Source organism: Trachinotus anak, unplaced genomic scaffold (assembly GCF_046630095.1).
Source record: "Trachinotus anak isolate AG129_WGS33_773 ecotype Australia unplaced genomic scaffold, CSIRO_AGI_Tana_v1 ptg000023l, whole genome shotgun sequence".
Classification (NCBI taxonomy): Eukaryota; Metazoa; Chordata; class Actinopteri; order Carangiformes; family Carangidae; genus Trachinotus; species Trachinotus anak.
In genome coordinates, this window is record NW_027273874.1 from 2,850,350 (window position 1) to 2,868,767 (window position 18,418).

At 40.0% G+C, this 18,418-nt stretch overlaps 4 protein-coding genes across 4 annotated transcripts in view; 2 read left to right on the plus strand and 2 right to left on the minus strand.

The window, feature by feature from the left end:
* Positions 1–2,475: 2,475 nt before the first annotated feature.
* On the minus strand, positions 2,476–7,969 carry LOC139606698 (ubiquitin carboxyl-terminal hydrolase 46-like). Its single transcript, XM_071458973.1, has 12 exons — positions 7,738–7,969; positions 7,123–7,247; positions 6,923–7,019; positions 6,375–6,490; positions 6,193–6,263; positions 5,173–5,298; positions 4,981–5,076; positions 4,767–4,895; positions 4,546–4,674; positions 4,398–4,438; positions 3,749–3,783; positions 2,476–3,522 (listed from the first exon to the last, which is right to left on the minus strand). Exons 2-12 carry the CDS (start codon positions 7,178–7,180, stop codon positions 2,798–2,800), a joined length of 1,623 nt encoding a protein of 540 aa, XP_071315074.1. The 5' UTR covers positions 7,181–7,247; positions 7,738–7,969; the 3' UTR covers positions 2,476–2,797.
* LOC139606701 (E3 ubiquitin-protein ligase RNF19B-like) lies at positions 7,509–10,769 on the plus strand. Its single transcript, XM_071458977.1, has 6 exons — positions 7,509–7,822; positions 7,939–8,017; positions 9,014–9,114; positions 9,225–9,319; positions 9,566–9,736; positions 9,859–10,769. Exons 1-6 carry the CDS (start codon positions 7,753–7,755, stop codon positions 10,312–10,314), a joined length of 972 nt encoding a protein of 323 aa, XP_071315078.1. The 5' UTR covers positions 7,509–7,752; the 3' UTR covers positions 10,315–10,769.
* Positions 10,770–11,527: 758 nt separating this feature from the next.
* On the minus strand, positions 11,528–17,844 carry LOC139607263 (potential E3 ubiquitin-protein ligase ariadne-2-like). Its single transcript, XM_071459988.1, has 6 exons — positions 17,614–17,844; positions 15,636–16,966; positions 15,295–15,544; positions 15,102–15,202; positions 12,563–12,718; positions 11,528–12,425 (listed from the first exon to the last, which is right to left on the minus strand). Exons 3-6 carry the CDS (start codon positions 15,506–15,508, stop codon positions 11,967–11,969), a joined length of 930 nt encoding a protein of 309 aa, XP_071316089.1. The 5' UTR covers positions 15,509–15,544; positions 15,636–16,966; positions 17,614–17,844; the 3' UTR covers positions 11,528–11,966.
* Positions 17,845–18,127: 283 nt separating this feature from the next.
* The window catches only part of LOC139607103 (uncharacterized), a 43,240-nt gene continuing 42,949 nt past the window's right edge, over positions 18,128–18,418 (plus strand). Inside the window, exon 1 of the mRNA XM_071459729.1 lies at positions 18,128–18,287. Coding sequence (XP_071315830.1) covers positions 18,141–18,287 — 147 coding nt within the window. The 5' untranslated portion in view covers positions 18,128–18,140. The remainder of the gene's footprint in view (positions 18,288–18,418) is intronic.

Sequence of the window (18,418 nt, forward strand, 5' to 3'; positions counted from 1 at the left end):
CCTTCCTAAAGAGTGTGTGTGTGTGTGAGATGACCTGTAACAATGCCTGTTACAGAGTCAATCAAAGGCACAGAAGGAGCTGTCGCACCATCTTTAGGTCGATCCCAACATAACAGTGAAAAATAACAACACTCCACATTTGTCTGAAAACTGGGAAAGTGGTTTAATACACAACAAACTCAGAAAAATGAACAAAAAGGACAAATTATAGGATTAAACATTTGATCATTTGATGTAAATTCATGATGACACATTTTAAACATTTCTTTAGGTCTTTCTGGGACTGGTAACATCCCGGGACACAGAAAAAAATTTCAGAAAAGGCCCAGAAAGACGATCGCATACAGTGACAGAATTAAAAATATTTGCTGTGTTCTCACATAATGTTGCATAATACACAGTTTTTAAAAAAAGTGTCACTGAAGGTTTCTTCCTTCAAACTGATCTCTGGTGAGTGATAGTTAATCATTAATAACTGCCTCACCTTCTCTTCAAAGTTTCCCTTTACATGAACACAGAATGTTGACTTCATGTCTGACACAAACAATGTTGTACAGGGTAAATAACAGCAAAATAATAACATTTTTCCACATAGTGCATCATATAAAATTCAATATCAATCTGATATTTTACAGCTGGAAACTGGTCAAATTTTGCCAAAGTAGGTATAAGTGTAAAAATTTAATGACCTGTGATTCTCAGCACAAAACCTGATATAGAGTCAATCAAAGGATTGCCAAGCACCCACTGCCTTGCTGCTCCCTTCGCCTGGTCACATGAATGACAGACATGTGCTGGATGCCATATTCACACAGCAGTCTGGAGTCTTCGTCCAGCGTCCTGTCAGTGAAGACCAACCTAACAGCATCTGTATTCCAGAGTAAATAAAAACACTGTCATTTAAAACGTAAATTTCATTTGTCCCTCTTGAACCTGCAGTCTTACTTCATCACCCACAACCATCATGCTGAAACTCGCCAACTCACACGAATTTGGGTTTAATAGATGACAACTTCACATTAATGTCAAGTGTTTTATTTACACTGCCTCTCTGTAGGCTGGCTGTTAAAACATTATCTAAACTATGAACATGTGTAGGTCGGATGTAGCCATAATTGAAAGTAGATTTACCGTAGTCGTTGAAAGATCCAGCCTCTTTTATCTTCTCCTTCAGCTGCCGCACTGTCATGGTCTGAAACTGCTCCTCAGTGGCACACAGGGTGACCGTCTTCGCTTCCCCTCTAAACCCATAAACCTTAACCTGGACAACCATTTTTGTGGTTATTTCTTGGTGTTTGTGGTGCAGTCTCCTGTGCCGGTGTACTTCCTGGCTGCACAGTCTTTCGCTCCAGTGGTGCCCGCCCAAAACAGAAGCTGATGATATCAGAGAGACGTTGAAAAATACACCATCACTTACATCCTTAAAATTAAATTAAAATTAAAAAATATACTGGCCTGTTGCTTGAGAGAAAACATGAATTTAGTCTTTTCAAACCTGCTCTAAAAATGCACACATGGTACAACTGTAATTTATTTACTATCACTTTATATTGTTTTTGATTTTTAAATGTGCTATAAAAATAAACTTTTATTGTTTCTGTGGTTAAATGAAAGGGAGTGTTATCCTGATGGTGATTACACACAGGATGTAAAGGCACCGTTTTCTATAGATTACTGCATAGATAGATCATATGCAGATAATAAAGGCTGTGTGCCTAACTTATGATGCCTCAAATTTCCTGTACACACTACATATATGTATTACTTCACAAATAAAAATGACACTTCTTCCTTTTCGTGGGCTGCTACTTGCTCGACTGTTTCTTTTTAAAAAAAATTTCTTTCTCTTTTTACTGAGAATAATGACACATGTCATAGCATTACATCATCTCTTAGTACATCTTCCTGTATTCCCATTAAACATAAAACCGAGACATGAACACAGAATGTCTATTTGATGCCTGATGCAAACAGTGTCATGAGTCATATAAAATGTATTATCAAACTGATATATACAGTTTATACATCGGCATAATGAAGCTGGAAAGTGGTCAGTTGTGCCAATATATGTGTAAGTGTGAAACTCCGATGACCTGTGAGACCTTTCACACAGAGCAAAACCTGTTTCAGAGTCAATCAGAGGCCCAGAGGGAGCAGTTTGCACCCTCTATAGGTGAATCCTGAACAGTGAACAATGATGACACTGATGATTGTCTTCAGACTGGTAAAGTGGTTCAATATCCAACAAACAAAAATAAACAAAAACTACTTAGGCTTAAAAAAATAAATGTTTTCATAAATACATAATGACACTTTTTAAACCTTTCTTTAGGCCTTTCTGAGACTGGTAATATATTGTATATGTGTACTCACTGCAGATAATAATGTTATTGAGGGATTCTTTTTTGCCTGATAAAAGTTAATGACTGCATCAAATAATACAGTTTTCCAATCAAAACAAAAACATTGTCCATATTTGTATGTGAGTGAATTTACTCTTTTTTTTCCATTTAGCAGACAGGAAACATAGGGGTGACATGAACAACACAGTCCCTGGCTAAAACAGGTCATACTGAATACATCTTAACCAATAGGATACTAGGACAGTTCCAACACTGTACAGTCTATGAATCAAACAGTGAAATGTTAACCGTTTTTGACTTGTAATATTAAGCAGGACATATATTATTTAAACAAAAAAAATCCCTGATCACAGAGTGATGCACAGATCACAGATTGATAAAAGAATGAAACCAGTTATTACTTGAAAATAAAGACATTATTCTTCATATTTAAATCACCTCCACGGCACTTTTTTCACCTTCTCCTCTTTTCTTTTAGTGGCTTTTGTCGTTCTCAGACTTACAGTTTTTGCTCCCTTTGTAACAGTTTGTGTGGCCTCCTGTGTGACAGTACTCTTTTTTTCTATGCCTTCCTCTGTTGCTACCCCCCTTTTATTTCTCACACCTATCGTTTCTGCAGGATTGGCTCTAGATCTTGTTCGGATACTATCAGTCACATGTTTTGGTTTTGTTCTAGTCATCGTAGCAATGCTGTCCTGTCCTGTACCATCCCAGGAAATATCATCTGGCTTCAGTCTTTTCTTTACGGAATCATGGTTTTGCTCGAACATACTGGCGACACATGGTGCTGTAATGAGCTCTGAGTTTGTATTAAGTTCCTGTCTCTTTGGCTCATTATGTCCTCCATCTTTTTGCTTCTTTGCATCAGTGTCTGTTTGAGGCAACAGGTTTTTGTGTGCTCTCACAGATGCTGCTCTCCGGTTTGGCTGTTTTTCCACTTCCCAAGAAGAGTCGGCCTGTTTCTCACAAACCGTATCATCGTAGCTGTTCTTTAACACATCACCATTCAAGTGGTTCACATTTTCATCTCCACTATAAATTTCATCCTTTAGATGATGAGCAAGAGCTTCTCCTCTCTCTGTCTCGTCACATCCTCCTTCAGCCTCGACGTCTAATTGTGTTTGCTGAGCCTCCTGGTCGACTTCAGAATGCGTGCTCTCTTTGAAGAGAGAGAGAGGAGGTTAATATTGATGAACACAAACAGCGGGAGTGTACAGACTTGGTGTCAACAAGACGTCATTTAAACTGAGAAACAGCAAAGAAATATTTTATTTGGCTTGGCTAATCTAAAGATCCAGAGGGCTAGGTATCTAAAAACCCAAATTCATAACTATAACAAACAATGATTCTATTAATCAAGATGTAAACATGGCACATTTGCTCACCCTTTCTGTACACGAGAAGATACGCTGTGCGGGACCTGGTTTGAGAGGAACAGCAAAAACATGAAGTCACCTCGAGCACAGCTGCATCACCAAGGACTGTACAGTTGCACCAGTGACGTTCCAGGTTTAACTGAGAGTAAACGGTTCAGTATGCTGGACACAAAGTCGTCTGTACAAGTGTTTGGACCATGACCCCGTCTCCAAGGACTCTGTATGTTTTGTGTGTGTAGCACAAAAAGTAAAAAGTATGACTGAGGCTGATGGGAGTGTCATCAGTTTTGCAGGTGTACAGACATAAAACAACCTATTGCACTAATTTAAATTGTGACCTGATGATGGTGGTAAATGGAAATAGATGGTATTGCCAAATTACTACACTTCATCTTGAGGGGAACATTTATATTTGGGTAAATTTCATGGTATCTAAGCTGTTTATTCAGAGATATTTCACTTAATAAATGCGAACTTCATGGTGGCAAGAGATCAAAAGTCAGGGAGTCAACCAAATAAGTAGAATTCATTCCCTGGGGACCATGAATGTCTGTGCATTTCGACTTCAGAAACGTTGGAGGGGTTTAAGACGATGTGATAAGCACAGAGACATTATGACCACTCAGGGAATGATGGTTAAAATGACGGCAACGTTTACCTGACAGAGGAGTTTCCAGGCCCAAACAGAGGCTGTCTGACCTGTAGAATTTAAAAATATCACTGAAGCGTTAATGCTGAATTGCTGTTAAACTTTATGTTGCTGTATGTTTAACTGTGCGATGATTTGTGACACTGGAAAAACTAACCCTCTCAACAATGTCATCATCGAAGCAATACCACTCTCCAGTTTCAAAAGATTTGATTTCTGCAGTGTAATGACCTCCTGTGAGATTTCCAAAGTGGTGGACTAAGGCGTAGAGGTCATATCTGCAATTCTGAAGAGAGGGCAATAAAACAAAATCCCATTTAAGAAATGTTCGATCAAAGCAATCTTACGGTGAATGTAAAATGAAATTTAATAAAATACCTCCATGTGTAAAGTCTGAGGCACGTCAGCTTCGCAGTGAAGCTTAACGTAGCTCAGCCTCTTGTGGTCAAAGGTAAATCTCTTCAGCAGGAGGGTCAGAATCTCTGGAGTGTGTGTCATCTCACAGTCCTAAATACCATAGAGAAAACATCTGCATTAACAAGGGACAGTCACAGTCACTTATATTCTAATAAAGATCAAATTCATTACTCACGATGTCTGCATCTCGCTTTTTATTGCACCGGTCGCAGTACATCTTGTTGTCCCCGTAGACTTTTTCTTTCTTGAAGAACGCCTTCAACCCTCTCCCCTGTGAACATTTTATATCTATTCATCCTGCACCGTCTTTTCTCTCTCAGTATGAAAAATACAGAATTCTCACTCATGTTTAAGAAATGCATAATACCACGCTGTAGATTTGATGGTACGAATTTTCCATCGCTAGAGGCAGAATCCAGAAAAAGTTCCTGGAGTCGTTCCCCTCCTTACACTTGACACATGTGGCTTTATGATTCACCTCTCCTTTGAATATCTACACACAAAGGTCCAGCAGAGCTTCAGTTAGAGCTGTGTAGCTTCATAGATGATGGTAAAAGAATATAACACTCAGAATCTTTTTTTTTGGTACACAATACTTTCTGATGATCTGTTGATCCTGTTTTCTAGTGGATTAACTAAATACATTCACTCAGTTAGTGTAGTTATGTTCTTATTTAAGGTGTCTGTACTTTATTTCAGTATTTCTATTTCATGACACTTTATACACTATTCATGTACTTTTACAGCACCATGTTTACCTGAAAGAAGTCAGATAGTTACCTGACAAATTAAGATTCTATGTATAAAAAAAAAAAAAATCAAACAATAGGGAAGTGGACTATGGAGCACAGGTGTTTTAACAAGTTTTGTGGATGATATGTTGTGACTGTGGGTCAAAGTGTGAATCCATTGTTGTGAATCCAAACTGACGAAAGCCACGAACATTTCAAAGCCCACAGTAAGTGTATATTTGATACTAAAATGTATGTTTCCATGTGGAGAATGCCTCTAGTGACTAAGGAAAAATGACAGACTTAGACATGAAAATATGGTAACATATGGTTTGTCTAACGGACTGATGTGACAAAAAAATTATTAAAGTGCTCTAGGACAAACCAAATTATCACGCCGTTGTCATATTATTCAAATATATAATTTTATCAGAATGGAAAATTTAGATAGGTTTGTTTATGGGTCTGTTTTCCTTTGGAAAATGCTGCTGATGAACATAAGGATCTCTGCTATATGTAGTGCTTTAAAACTCAAACTTGGTTACATGGTTATACGGTTACAATCTATGGTTGGTTTTTATTTATATGATGACCACAGGTGTAAACCATCTGTTAAATGTTAAATGTCAGTGTTGATCAATGTGCACTGTCCCTACCTTAGACGCCTCTGGACTGGTGAGACACAGGATCTTCTCAAAATACTCTGCAGCATCACGTTGTTCGTACACTGAATGTGGGAGTGAGCGGACAGAAAAAATGATTTTTCCTCATTAACATATATTCTGCCTCTCTGGTTCTGCAGGGCAGCTGCAGTGAAATGGCTCAGATCTAAACTTACCATCTGTAATCCCCAGATTTTGTAGAAAACTATGTGTTTTAGCCGAACCCTTCTCTAAGTCATCAAACAGTTCTCCCAGGAGTGTGTCAATGGTTGTTGAATCTTTACTGCTGCACCTACAGTGAGAAGTACATGTGACTTTATTAAACATATAACCAATGAAGCAAAGTCAGATCATTTAACAACAATCTGCTCGTGTGAACTGGACTGAGTTCACATCTTATCCTAGAGTCATTTCTGATAAATCACTTTTAAACAAATAGTTTGATAGTTTTTGCTTTCTTGCCAAGAGTGAACTATTTCATGCCTGGGATCAGTAACTTCCTGTCAGTTAGTGAGCTTTAGAGGGGCTGCTGTGTGTATTTCCTTTGGACAGAGCCAGGCTAGCTGTTTCCCTGTCTTTCTAGTCCTTATGCTAAGCTACGCTAACAAACCACTGGCTCCAGCCCCCAGGAACAGAGCTACATGAGACATTTTATTTCAGTTCTCACTTCATGTAATCTGTCTCAAAATATAAAGACAACACTTGTGAAGATGAATTTACAAACCTTTTAACTGAACCGCGGAAGTCTTCGGTCATAAAAAGCACCTGAAGCACACTGTTCAAATAACATGTGAGGCCTGGACTGTTCAGACCATGGTAATCTAGAGACACAACAGTACACAAAAGACACACAACCTCAACATTAATAACAACCCTGACATATATGAGCCCTATGCTTCAGCGGTTTCTTTTTATGTCACTTACCTGCGATGGCAAATTTGTCCAATTTCTCTCTGAAGATTTGCACGCGGTCATGATTCATAGTCGTGTCCTTCCAGTGACAGTGTTGACATTTTTAGATTATTGAAGAGTGAATGGAAATATTCAGCCTGTGGAAGCAGGAATCAGATACAGCAGAAGTTAATGGAAAGCAAGAAGAAACAGAATGAACAGAAGTACCCATTATTTGTAAAGGAGTATTTTCAAAGTGTGGAATTGCTACTTTAAGACCTCAGTACTTCTTCCATCACTCCTTAAAAAAAAGAAAATATTCATAATGCAATAAGAAAGCAGCTGGATTTATATTTGAACAATGAAACTTAAAGGATTTTAAGTCCATATAAAACAGGAGATTGATTTTACGAACATTTGAGGGGGGCCAGTGAAAGCAGCTGTTGTGTTTGGGTGTTATGGAAACTCACGCAGCCCCATTATCCCGCCTTAAAAATGACAAAAAACTAAGCAACAGTTGCAAAAAATAACACACCCACTATAAACTACCACATGTGGGCTACATTATAACTCTTGTGATCCGATGAGCACATGACTTTGTGTTTGTGTTTGGGGTAAAATGGGAGGGTGAAGCACGGGAGGACTCACCACGCAGCCTTTCCGATGATCCAAAGCGATGCTGCGATCTTTCACTTTCGATACCGGCGAGGAGGAAGACACCGCGACAGCCAGGGTAAACAAACACACACACACCAGCCAAACTACACCCAAAACCTGGCTACATCATGTCAGGATATTGTGTGTGTTGAGTCTGAGCGAAATAATCCTCAGGAGTTTGTGTGGTTTCAGGCGCTGGCGTCGCGCTTCCTGTTGAGAAAGAAGCGGAAGTCCTAAAAGAGACAACAGAGAGACAATCTGTCCCACCGAGGTAAGACATAACAATTCATTCAGTTCACCCACTTCCTCTAATTAATGTTTTCTTTTAATGTGTAACAGCCATAGACTGTATATAAAAAGGTAACAGCTGGGTAGAAAGTGTCAGGGAGGTTTTATCCTTCACTGGGTGTCTCCTTCAAAATAAAATCATCAAAATGCTTAGTGAGAGATAAGCATCTACAAACTTATCAATTCATATTTATGTGTGTTTTACTTGACATATTAAATGGTTAAAACTTTATTAAAGTACATATTTGATTGCTTACTATCTTAATTGATCTCCACACTAATAATTTCTTAATTAGTCTACATCCAGGTGTGCAAAGTGAACATATTTTGAGCCATACAATATATTTCTTCAAGGTGTGTTCACACTGTGTTTCACTGTAAATGCATTTATGTTGACTTGAGGAAATTCCCTGAAGGACTGTGAATCAGGTGTAATCAGCTAAGTCATGTGATAAAATATGGCGGTAACCGTGATGTTTGTTTTGTTTGTTTTGTCAACATTATGTCTCCAGTACATCAGATCACAGGTCATTCAAACTACTAATCACTACCTACTATATTAACCCAGTCAAGTCTGAACACAGCGACGTGATGCATGTATTATTAGATTCAGTATGGTCTGTACCTTTCTGTGGATGTTACAATCACAGATGTGCATCAGCAATAAATGTTGATAAATCCATATAGAAATCATAAACATGAGGCTCCATGTAACTCCAGAACCTGCCTAGGAATCATCACATTTTTAAGTTTTCTTCAGTGACAAAGGTACCCAGTGATAGTTGTCTGTACACCCACGGATACATTGCAAACAGGAACTGCAAACAGCTAATTCAGCAAACTTATAACAGTGCCAAATTGCCAAAATGTTAACAAATATGAGCTTTGTTGCCCACAGCTGCCTCAGAATGTCCCATGGACTTTGCTCTAAATATAAAAGTTTTCAGTTATCATATTACCAGATGTTTCTTCCACGTAGGAGAATCAAAATGAGTTCTCAGGGACAGGAACAGAAGAGGTATGACCCACGAGATACAACCCTGAAGTTTGTAGACAGGAGGGACGACTTGGATCCAGTGTGTAAGATTCATTTCTCTCTCTCACTGAGCACATGCACAGAAAAGACGAATAAGGATAGTATTTGGGGTTATGCTGTGGTTTTGAAATTCACTTATTGTTGTGCACTTAAGCTTCAGAAGATGACAGCCTCAGAGCAGAGATGTCCTGCGGCCACGCTGTCACCCCTGAAACTCTAACACTGTGGTGTCGCAGCAAGCTGGATGAGGTATCTTATGTCTTGAAAACTCTTTTTTTGGTTTATCTGAACTGGATATAGGTTCATAGAGTTTAGAGGTTAATTCCCTTACGTTGGTTATTTTCTGTATCTCATCCATTAGCTATAGAAGTCTGTAGTGGGTTGTTGGTTTATTAATTTTGGATGTTATAATGGATTTGAGTTGGATGAACTGTTGTCTCCTGTCCTACCTGTTCTCTATGATCTTAAACTGGATCTTCTTTTTGTTGTTTGAAGGGGATTTACAAATTCAGATGCCCTGCAGTGGTAGAGGGTACCAAACTGTGCAACAAACCGTGGTCGTACCAAGAAGTGCGCAGACTGGCTGATTTGTCTGTTGAGGAAATGCAGCAGTTTGAAGAGACCATTGCCCGACTGGCTGCTGCAGAATACTGTGAGATCCAGCCAGTAAGTGGTCCAGTGGTTTCTGGTTTGAGTGCTGACTTTTCAGTAGATTTTCTTTTATTCAAGAATTTAAAACAAAATCAAGTGCACTTATTTTCATATAATGTGATTGTTCTTCTTTTCAGTGCCCACAGTGTAAAACAAATATGGAGAGGAAGGATCTCTCCAACCTGTGTGTAAAGTGCACCATCTGTACAGCTGATCAGAAGAAGACCTACATGTTCTGCTGGCAGTGTCAGAAGCAGTGGAAAGGTCATGGTCCTCGATCTGACCGCTGCGACAACGACGGCTGCACCAACAAGGACTTGGAACTTCTGCAGACATGTAAAACCATCAGTCTGCCCGAGGTGGAAGGCGCCACCAACTGCCCCTCTGTCCGGGCCTGCCCCACCTGTGGCATGAAGGTGGAACATAACCGGCAATACTGCAAAAACATTAACTGTCCTCGCTGCCACGTGGAGTTCTGTTTTGTCTGCCTGAAACTAAAGCGCGAATGCAGCCAGACCAGTTCACCATACAAAATCTGCCCAAGTGGTGTGGCTCCCAGACAGACCTCTATCCCTGTATGGAAGAGGAAATGAAAACGAAAAATGGTTCATCTTAACTTCATGGCCAAATCAGCAATATATATAGCCTATATATATATATATATATTGTTAGTATATACAGAATGTGTGTGACAAATACCTGTGCTGTGACACCAACAGACATGGACGATCATTTTTTACTTGTGATCTTACTCTGCCCCCTTCTGCTCAGATTTTAAATAGCACAACAACAAGGCTCAGTAGCAAGTATTGAATGCGTTTCATTATACTCTATTTTTCTTTCAGTAAAGTTCATCTAGACTTCAGAATCTATTCACAAACCTCACCATTACCTTATCTTAACATTCTTGTTTCTCTTTCTTTTTCCTTTTTTCCTTTTCTTGACATTTGCACAGAGACAGCTCGATTTGAAACAGAAGTTTTGTCCCTACTGAAAATGTAATATCAAGTTACAAGTGTTACCTTGTGAAATGCTGTATAAGTATTGTTGTATAATAAACAGCAGCCCATTATTGTCTGACATGTTTTTGTGACACTACAGTGTACAAGACGGAAGTTGCTGAGTATTTATGTAGCAGGCAGTGTTTTCATTATTGCACTCCGAAGTTCGAATCTGTGAATATCTTTCCAACTTTACCGAAGTCAAATCTCCGTCTTCAAAAATGAATCTAAACGGATTTCTTGCAAAGAGAGTGAGAGTGAGAGTGAGATATATCTGCTGTCAGGTCGGCTTAATGTTCAGACATTTCTGCAGCTTACATGCGTTACAAACTCTCCTCCTGCGGCCCGTGGACCATTTTTATATTCTAAAAATATAATGGAATATGGCCCACACATGAAACATGGCTTGACTGTATTGCATCTCTTATTCCTTACACCAGGTGGAGCCACTGAGTTGAACAAGGCAGTTTCCTGTTCAACCCATGGCTAAGTCGTGACTCCGTGCTGCAGCGGGTTTTATTCCCTGAGATCAGAAATCGACCAGTGACGCAACTTCCCCACATTGTCCGAAATCAAATCTGCTTTTCCAAAGGCCGATCTCTCTGATAAAAAAGGAGAAATATGTGTCTGTGATCACCTCTCTCATGACAGAATTTTCTCAGCGCTTCCAAAATTGTCTGTTGAGAAAGACATCAAGCTGTTCTCGACTCCTTGATGGAGGCAGAAGAAGTAGAAGAGAGTCTGCAGTGGGAACTTATCGAAATGCAGTGTGATGAAGACTCCTGTAATTCTTTCAGATCTTTATTTCTCCATAACTGGCTGTGGTCTATAATTAAAACAAAAAGTACAGTTATATTAGAATAGGACATACAGTATTAATCAGCAACACCATGTAACAAATTACATTAGCAAAAACAATACATATTCCCTCACACATTTCTTTTATGCCCATGTGGTCTATAGCTTAGTGTGCCAGGTATTTGGTGAGTAACTTCACTATTTACATCTGAACAAAATTACGTTGCATTAAACAAATAAGGCATCATATTACTAAATGAATACAAGAGCTAACTTTTGTAAGCTTGGTTTAAATCATGTCCACTCTTCGACTATCCAATACCTCAGAAGGACCATGGAGCCACACTACACACTGACATGCACCTCTAAAACAAGTTCTAATTGGTCAAGAGACAGCACAAAGAGCCAATCACAAAACATGATGAAAACAATGATTCTTCTTATTATTATATATTATTATTCCACACAGGTATAGAAGTCTGTCTGGGGGCAACACCACTGGAGCAGTGTATGAAATGTCTACTTGTTTTCAAACACTCTTTTGTCAGCTTCAGGCAGACAAAACAAAACTCCACCTTACATCGAGGACAGACAACGTTTTTGCACTGTGTGCTGTCATGCTGCACCAGTGAGCCACAGGTGGGACAGGCACGGATGCTGGGACAGCCAGTGACCCCTTTCACAGACTGAAAGACGATATCTGGGCAGTTCTTCAGTGTTTTTAGTGCATCGTTGCAGCAGCCATCATTTTCACAGCGGTCTGAACGTGGAGCTGGACCCTTCCACTCCCTCAGACACTGCCAGCAGAATTCATAGGTCTGTTTTTTCTTAGCTGTGCACACGGTGCAGCGGACGCTCAGATTAGAGTCATTCTTTCTCACCATACAAGATTTGCATCCAGGACACTGTGATATGGAGAGACAGTGAAAGAAGAAGGAAGACACAGAGGGTTTTTTTCTATTTCACTATTTTATCAGCATGCAGAACAAATTTAGTTTGCAAGTACAGCTTGTAAATATCACAGTTTCAATGAGGCACTTACGAATTTGATATTAAAGTTATCCTTGGTAACATTGGAAGCCAAGGTTTTTTCAAAGTATTCCCTTTCTCCAGGTGTCAGAAGAGCCATTTTACGAACCTCTGTGTAAGGCCACTCCACGGAGCAGCCACTTTGACCACATGTAAATCTGCTTTCACCCTTTATTGAAATATGGAAAAGTAAATTATTTATTAGTGTCACAGTTTGGAAATGAACCACCACACACTATGAAACTTTTTACAGTTTTTTTACAATCGATAATGCATGATTTTGAAAACAGGGTTCTTTTTTTTTCTCAAAACACTTAACACAATTCACAAAACCAGACACCCAAAGGGCAAAACACCTCATATATAAACACCTCATATGCAAAATGAAGCACTGCATTCAAAACTACATAGACGATTATCAAAATCAAATTTATGAACCAAATGGCACACACTTCATTCATATTACCAAATTTTTTATCTAGCCAACTACACACATGCCTGTCATAGTTCTGAATGCAAAGAATATTGCTGAGGGAAATTGTTCAAGTCTACAGAATACATGCACAAACACAAAAAATGCTAAAACAAAACCTTTTATTTTTCTCCACAACCAGTCAAATCAAGCAATCGAATGCACAGCACAATCTTTCAGAATTTCTCTGACAGGCTGACTTGCCCAGTGTTATTGAAAATTGTGTTGTCTCTTGGGATGTGGCCTTGAATCTCTCAGAGTCTTATTGCATTATTTGCCAAAACCAAGTTAATTATTGCTGCTTCTCATGCCTCTCTGAGCATTTGACCCATTCCACAATTATATTGTTGAACTTTAGACAAACAAAAAATATAGTAACTGGTCAGAGTAACGCAAATACATTTTGTTCCACAGTAAATAGTGCAGGATTCTTGAACAATTATGGAATGTATGACATGGCAGCCATTGATAAAGTAAATAAGTATCACACAACTAATGTAGGCTACTCAATATGATTGGGTGAATCCTGAATTATGGACAGTGATATGTTGGTTATGTACCTGTACTCAAGCCTAAATGTGCTGATGACAGAGGCAAGAGTAAATCGGCTCATGCTGGGCTCTGTCAGTGTCAAAGCATGGTTGATAACAAGGTTGACAAAAGTTTCCTGGAGTTGATCAGGTGGCTGTGTTTTTCTTAGTCCTCACCCTCTCCCTCCAGCTTTACACCTACCTCTCACTTGTTCTCTACCTCTCACCCTCACTTTGCCTCACCCTCACCCTCTTGCTGCTGCTTCTAGGGTTGTTGTAAAAATGTACACGCTTGTGGTCTTTCAGTTGCTAACACACTAAAATGAGACAAAAAGCAAAATTACTAAAACTGACACTAAGAGAGCAAACCTCAGGTCACATCTCCAAACCTCTAAACACATTTTCACCTTTGCAGCTAAATTGCTATTCAACATGACATTGCACACAGTTCTCTATGTAAGGGCACAGGAATCACTGCTATTCAAAATACCACACCCATCGACCAATTGGCCAATACACATGCTACCTGGCCAAATGCCTAACTGCTTAATTGTTGACTCATTAATCAGAATGTACGCACTATAGACAGATATATTTTTACAATAACAGTGGAAATAGCGGTGAGAGGAAGCAGTCAGGGGGGTGAGAGTGACAAGTGGAGGAAAAGTGACAGGTAGGGATAGAGCTGGAGGGGGAGGATGGGGACAAAAAGGGCACAGTTTTCAGATGAAATCCAGGCAATGTAAATTGACTATGTTAGCAACCATGGGTTGACACTGAGAGAGGCTGGACAGGGGGTCCAGCCCAGCATGAGCTGAATGACTGTTGCCTCGGCCATCCAGACATTTAAGCACAGGTATGTAACCAAAGCTGTAATACCAGCAGACCACAGGGATGATGCAGAGCAGCATAGGTGGCATTGTCTCAACAGTTTTAGTGTTTCTGCGCAGATTTCTTTGATGTAAACACTTTCTCTCAGTAAATTCTCTGCACTCAAAATTATGATGACAGCCCCACCAATAGTAAAAGTGTTTTTGATTGTGTAAGAAACCCAATTCATGTTTTAAGCCTAGAGAATAAATAGCCCTGCTGAAATATCATTTTGTTACATTTATTGCATTATTTTACTCGGGTTTTGTGAATTGCGATAAGTGTTTTGAGAAAATGAGCCGTATGTGTGTGTGTGTGTGTGTGTGTGTGTGCATGCGTGTGTGTAATAAAGAAGAAACAAAAATCATAAACGGTTGTGCTTTATCTGAAAGACAAATGAGTGGAATATTCCGCCACATCAGGTCGGTCTAGCTCTAAACATACAGTCTGAAGCAATCTGGGAGTAGCCTGACGAATCACCTCACCAGTCAGCCTCCCGTTTGTTTCCAAATGCGCACACACTGCTACTAAGTCTATACACAATCTCCTTATGCAAAATTGTTAAACTACGAATTTCTTTCTTTGCCACCCACTATTTGAGTGTATTTATGTGACCTTCATGTCAAACATATAGGCTATATGTTAAATGAAGGTCATAGCGTTCAGCACTAACATCCTACCTGGTCCAGTAACCTGCGGCACCAGTTGGTCAGAGACGTCGGAGTGACAGCGTGACCGCAGGACATCAGAGCTCTGCGGGACGTGAAACCTTCACACAGGACTGAGGAAAACACAGAGAACCCGTCACATCATCCACAATCCACACATCATAATTCACCCTAACCCTAACCGCGGCCATCCTCAGGTACTTACAGTCCAACTCGTCCTCTGTGTCCACAAAGCGAAGTGTCGGGTCTCCAGGGTCGTAACACTTCTCAGCCTGAAGCTGCTCAGGCTGAACCCGGGGCCGCTCAGGGTGAACCCGGGGCTGCTCAGGCTGAACCCGGGGCCGCACAGGCTGAACCCGGGGCCGCTCAGGGTGAACCCGGGTCCACACAAGCTGAGGGGTTGACTCAGAAGAGCCCATTTTAACGTAGCCGTCTTGATTTCCCCTGCGAAATAACTACAAGAGCATAATAATAATAAATAAATTCATTAATTCCGATTCAAATTATAAACTACAAGTCTGATTTCAAATTGAAAAAAGCCACTACCGGACAGAAGAAACGGTCTATCTTTCGTTTTTAGCTGTGCGCCTGGAAGACGCTTGTTGGGGATACAAGCTCCTGCTACAGATGCGCACAACTATGTGCCCCATCATATAAAAGTCGGAGTAGCCTACTTTCTGTTTCTGTTTCACCTGACACCACATCTACTGGAAAGCCGTATTCAAGCCAAATTATAGGAGCAACGTAAACTTTGTGCTGGAAAACTTGTTACGATTTGCATCTGTCATCCTGTCTGCCTCCAGACCTCTTGGTAAAATCAGTCGGGTATTCAACAGACACGCAGTTCAGAAGCCGCACAGACAGTCGTGGAGGCTGCCTGACACCATCCAGGACGTTTGTGATTGGTAACATGATGATTCGTCATCCACTATTGCCAGACAAGAAGTCTCAAATGTGATGAATTACATTTGATCCTAGATAACTCTACACAAAATAGACAGTTTGTGCAGTGGGGACTTTGGCACCCATCTGTCTGCTTGCAGTGTCCCCCTTTGTCTGCTCTTGTTAATTTCCTCAGGTGTCATATAATACCATTACCTTGCTAACCGATTTAACCTGGGGGCCCTTCCTGCCCCTTGATTACACTGTGAGGTCTCTGAATTCAAATGCCTTTGTTCCTACTTTCTTTTGATTCATTGTAATCATGACCACAGTGCCTGTAACAACTGTAGCAACTGTATTTACATGCATTTGCTCAACTGTATAACTGTCCCCCTGCCCTGTCACCCTTGGTCAGTCTATTGCCTCAGATTTGCTCTGTGTCACTGGGCTCATCGTACTAATAAACTCACACCACTACAGCAAACTTTGGAAACTTCGGACTTGAGTGATTTTTCCTCAACAGTTACACATTTCAACTAATGACTCATTCAACATATAGTATTTTGACCCTTATGTTATTGGGGGTCTGCTTAAGGTATTTCAAGGACTATAGGGTCTTGTACATTAACCAGAGAACATGTTCCTCTGCTCAAGGATATGTGCTTGATTTGTCAGAGAATCCTGCAGCTTCTGATCTGCGCTTAGCCTACTGCTTTATAGAGATATGAAGAATAAGAAAAAAGTTGATTTTTTTTCTGACAACAATTTATTTTTTAAACAAAAGTCTGTTAGTGTATCATGAGATATGACGCAAGTAGAAGCAGTGAAGATGGTGATTGTGGTCTCGCAGTGTCAAGCTGCCAGTCCTCCAGGAACCCTCATTACCAGCTGGATAACAGATCTGTGCTCAATTCCATATTCAGACAGCAGGGAGTCATCATCATCACCCAGCCGCTTGTTTGAGAAGATCATCTGCAGATCATCTGCGCTCTGCCCTGCATATGCACGCAAGCACACACACACACACACACACACACACGGTAGACAGAAGAGAGAGGCAAAGAGAGAGATGATGTAAGTACAGTATGTGCGAAAGAGTGAGCATTCCTTCAACATTAAACTCAAGGACACCATTCACATCACATGAAAATGTAGATTCAATTTGAATTGTAAGTTGGCTAAGACATCAGGAATGAGAAATGAGTTGTTTAATACAACTGAGCTGTAACCGCTAAGGCCTAATGTTGTTGCTCAGCCACTGAAGTTGTTAGGTTACACAGTCTGGCTGCAGCTAATAGGGTAGAGATGGTCAGTTATGAAAAAAATCAAGGCCACTCAAGTTTCAAGGAAAAAAATAGCTTATTCATAAAAAAAAAATGCTGGTGATAGACAAAGTATGCCCAGCTACACGAAAACTTTGGTCATGGGCTTATTTTGTGAATTTCCCCAGAGGGATAAATAAAATATTTATTATCTTATCTTATTATTGCTTGCATTTCTGTAGGCCTACTTTATAACACGTATTTCAAAATATATGGAATGAATATATATTTTAACATAACACAGTAGTCTATATCATTTCATTTGCTGCGCACTGGCCTGCACTCTAGCTGTTCAGCCTACTTGATCTTTAGCGCTTTACCTGGGATCTTCTCCGCTATTTTCTCCCTCAGCTGCTTCACGGTCTTTTTCCGCATCTGCTCATCGGTGTCGCAGACGTCGACCGTGTTTAACTTCCCTTCAATCCCTTGCACCAGCACCTGCCGGACCATGTTATTTGCTTTGTTTGTGTGTGAGACCGAGCTGCGGTCCTTCCAGTTTCACTGTCTCAGAGGCAATGGCGTCATCAGGGCTGTCGCTTTCGTTTTGAAAATACAGTGAGACTATTAATGATGAAGGAAGCCGTATGGCACTTTGAATTATGTTAGACAAAAACTAGAATTAGCCTAGTATGTTAGACTGTTTATTAGACAGTAGATACAGCTAGGCTGTACCCTAATTAGACACCATTCACCTAAATTATGCTGCATAACTCCGTAGGCCTATTAGATCCAAAATATGATGCCACTGTTGTGAGTGAACATGTTTCTGATTTGTGCACATTAAGCTTTAAGAGTCTATTATGTTGTTAGTGAATTATAACAACTGATAACAACATGTTGGGGGCCCATGTGTTTCATTCAGAAATGTGTAGTAAAGCATCATCCAGAGGTTTTGATGCTGCTGCTGAAGAGGTTTGAGTTTAACTACCGTTACATGACGTACGTCAAAAACAACTGTGTTGTGGATGTTCCCTACACCCTACAGATCCCAGAGGTATATCTACTTTATATTTCACTATTTTATCATAACATATTTCTTCTTCATTCCTGACTCTAATTCCTGCCATTGATTCTTTGTTGATCAGACCAGCCTGCCTGGCACCAACAACCATGTCACGTTCAAAG

Bases quoted from the DNA above. Each gene is read 5' to 3' on its own strand.
- LOC139606698 (XM_071458973.1), bottom strand. From the start codon at position 7,180: ATGAATCATGACCGCGTGCAAATCTTCAGAGAGAAATTGGACAAATTT. The intron at 7,020-7,122 runs GTAAGTGACATA...TTGTGTCTCTAG, and splicing joins GGACAAATTTGCCATCGCAG to ATTACCATGGTCTGAACAGT. The intron at 4,675-4,766 runs GTATTTTATTAA...CCCTCTCTTCAG, and splicing joins CTCAGACTTTACACATGGAG to AATTGCAGATATGACCTCTA.
- LOC139606701 (XM_071458977.1), top strand. From the start codon at position 7,753: ATGATCCAAAGCGATGCTGCGATCTTTCACTTTCGATACCGGCGAGGA. The intron at 8,018-9,013 runs GTAAGACATAAC...TCTTCCACGTAG, and splicing joins AGACAATCTGTCCCACCGAG to GAGAATCAAAATGAGTTCTC. The intron at 9,115-9,224 runs GTAAGATTCATT...TGTGCACTTAAG, and splicing joins GGACGACTTGGATCCAGTGT to CTTCAGAAGATGACAGCCTC.
- LOC139607263 (XM_071459988.1), bottom strand. From the start codon at position 15,508: ATGGGCTCTTCTGAGTCAACCCCTCAGCTTGTGTGGACCCGGGTTCAC. The intron at 12,719-15,101 runs GTAGGATGTTAG...ATTTCAATAAAG, and splicing joins GCCGCAGGTTACTGGACCAG to GGTGAAAGCAGATTTACATG. The intron at 12,426-12,562 runs GTAAGTGCCTCA...TCCATATCACAG, and splicing joins ATAACTTTAATATCAAATTC to TGTCCTGGATGCAAATCTTG.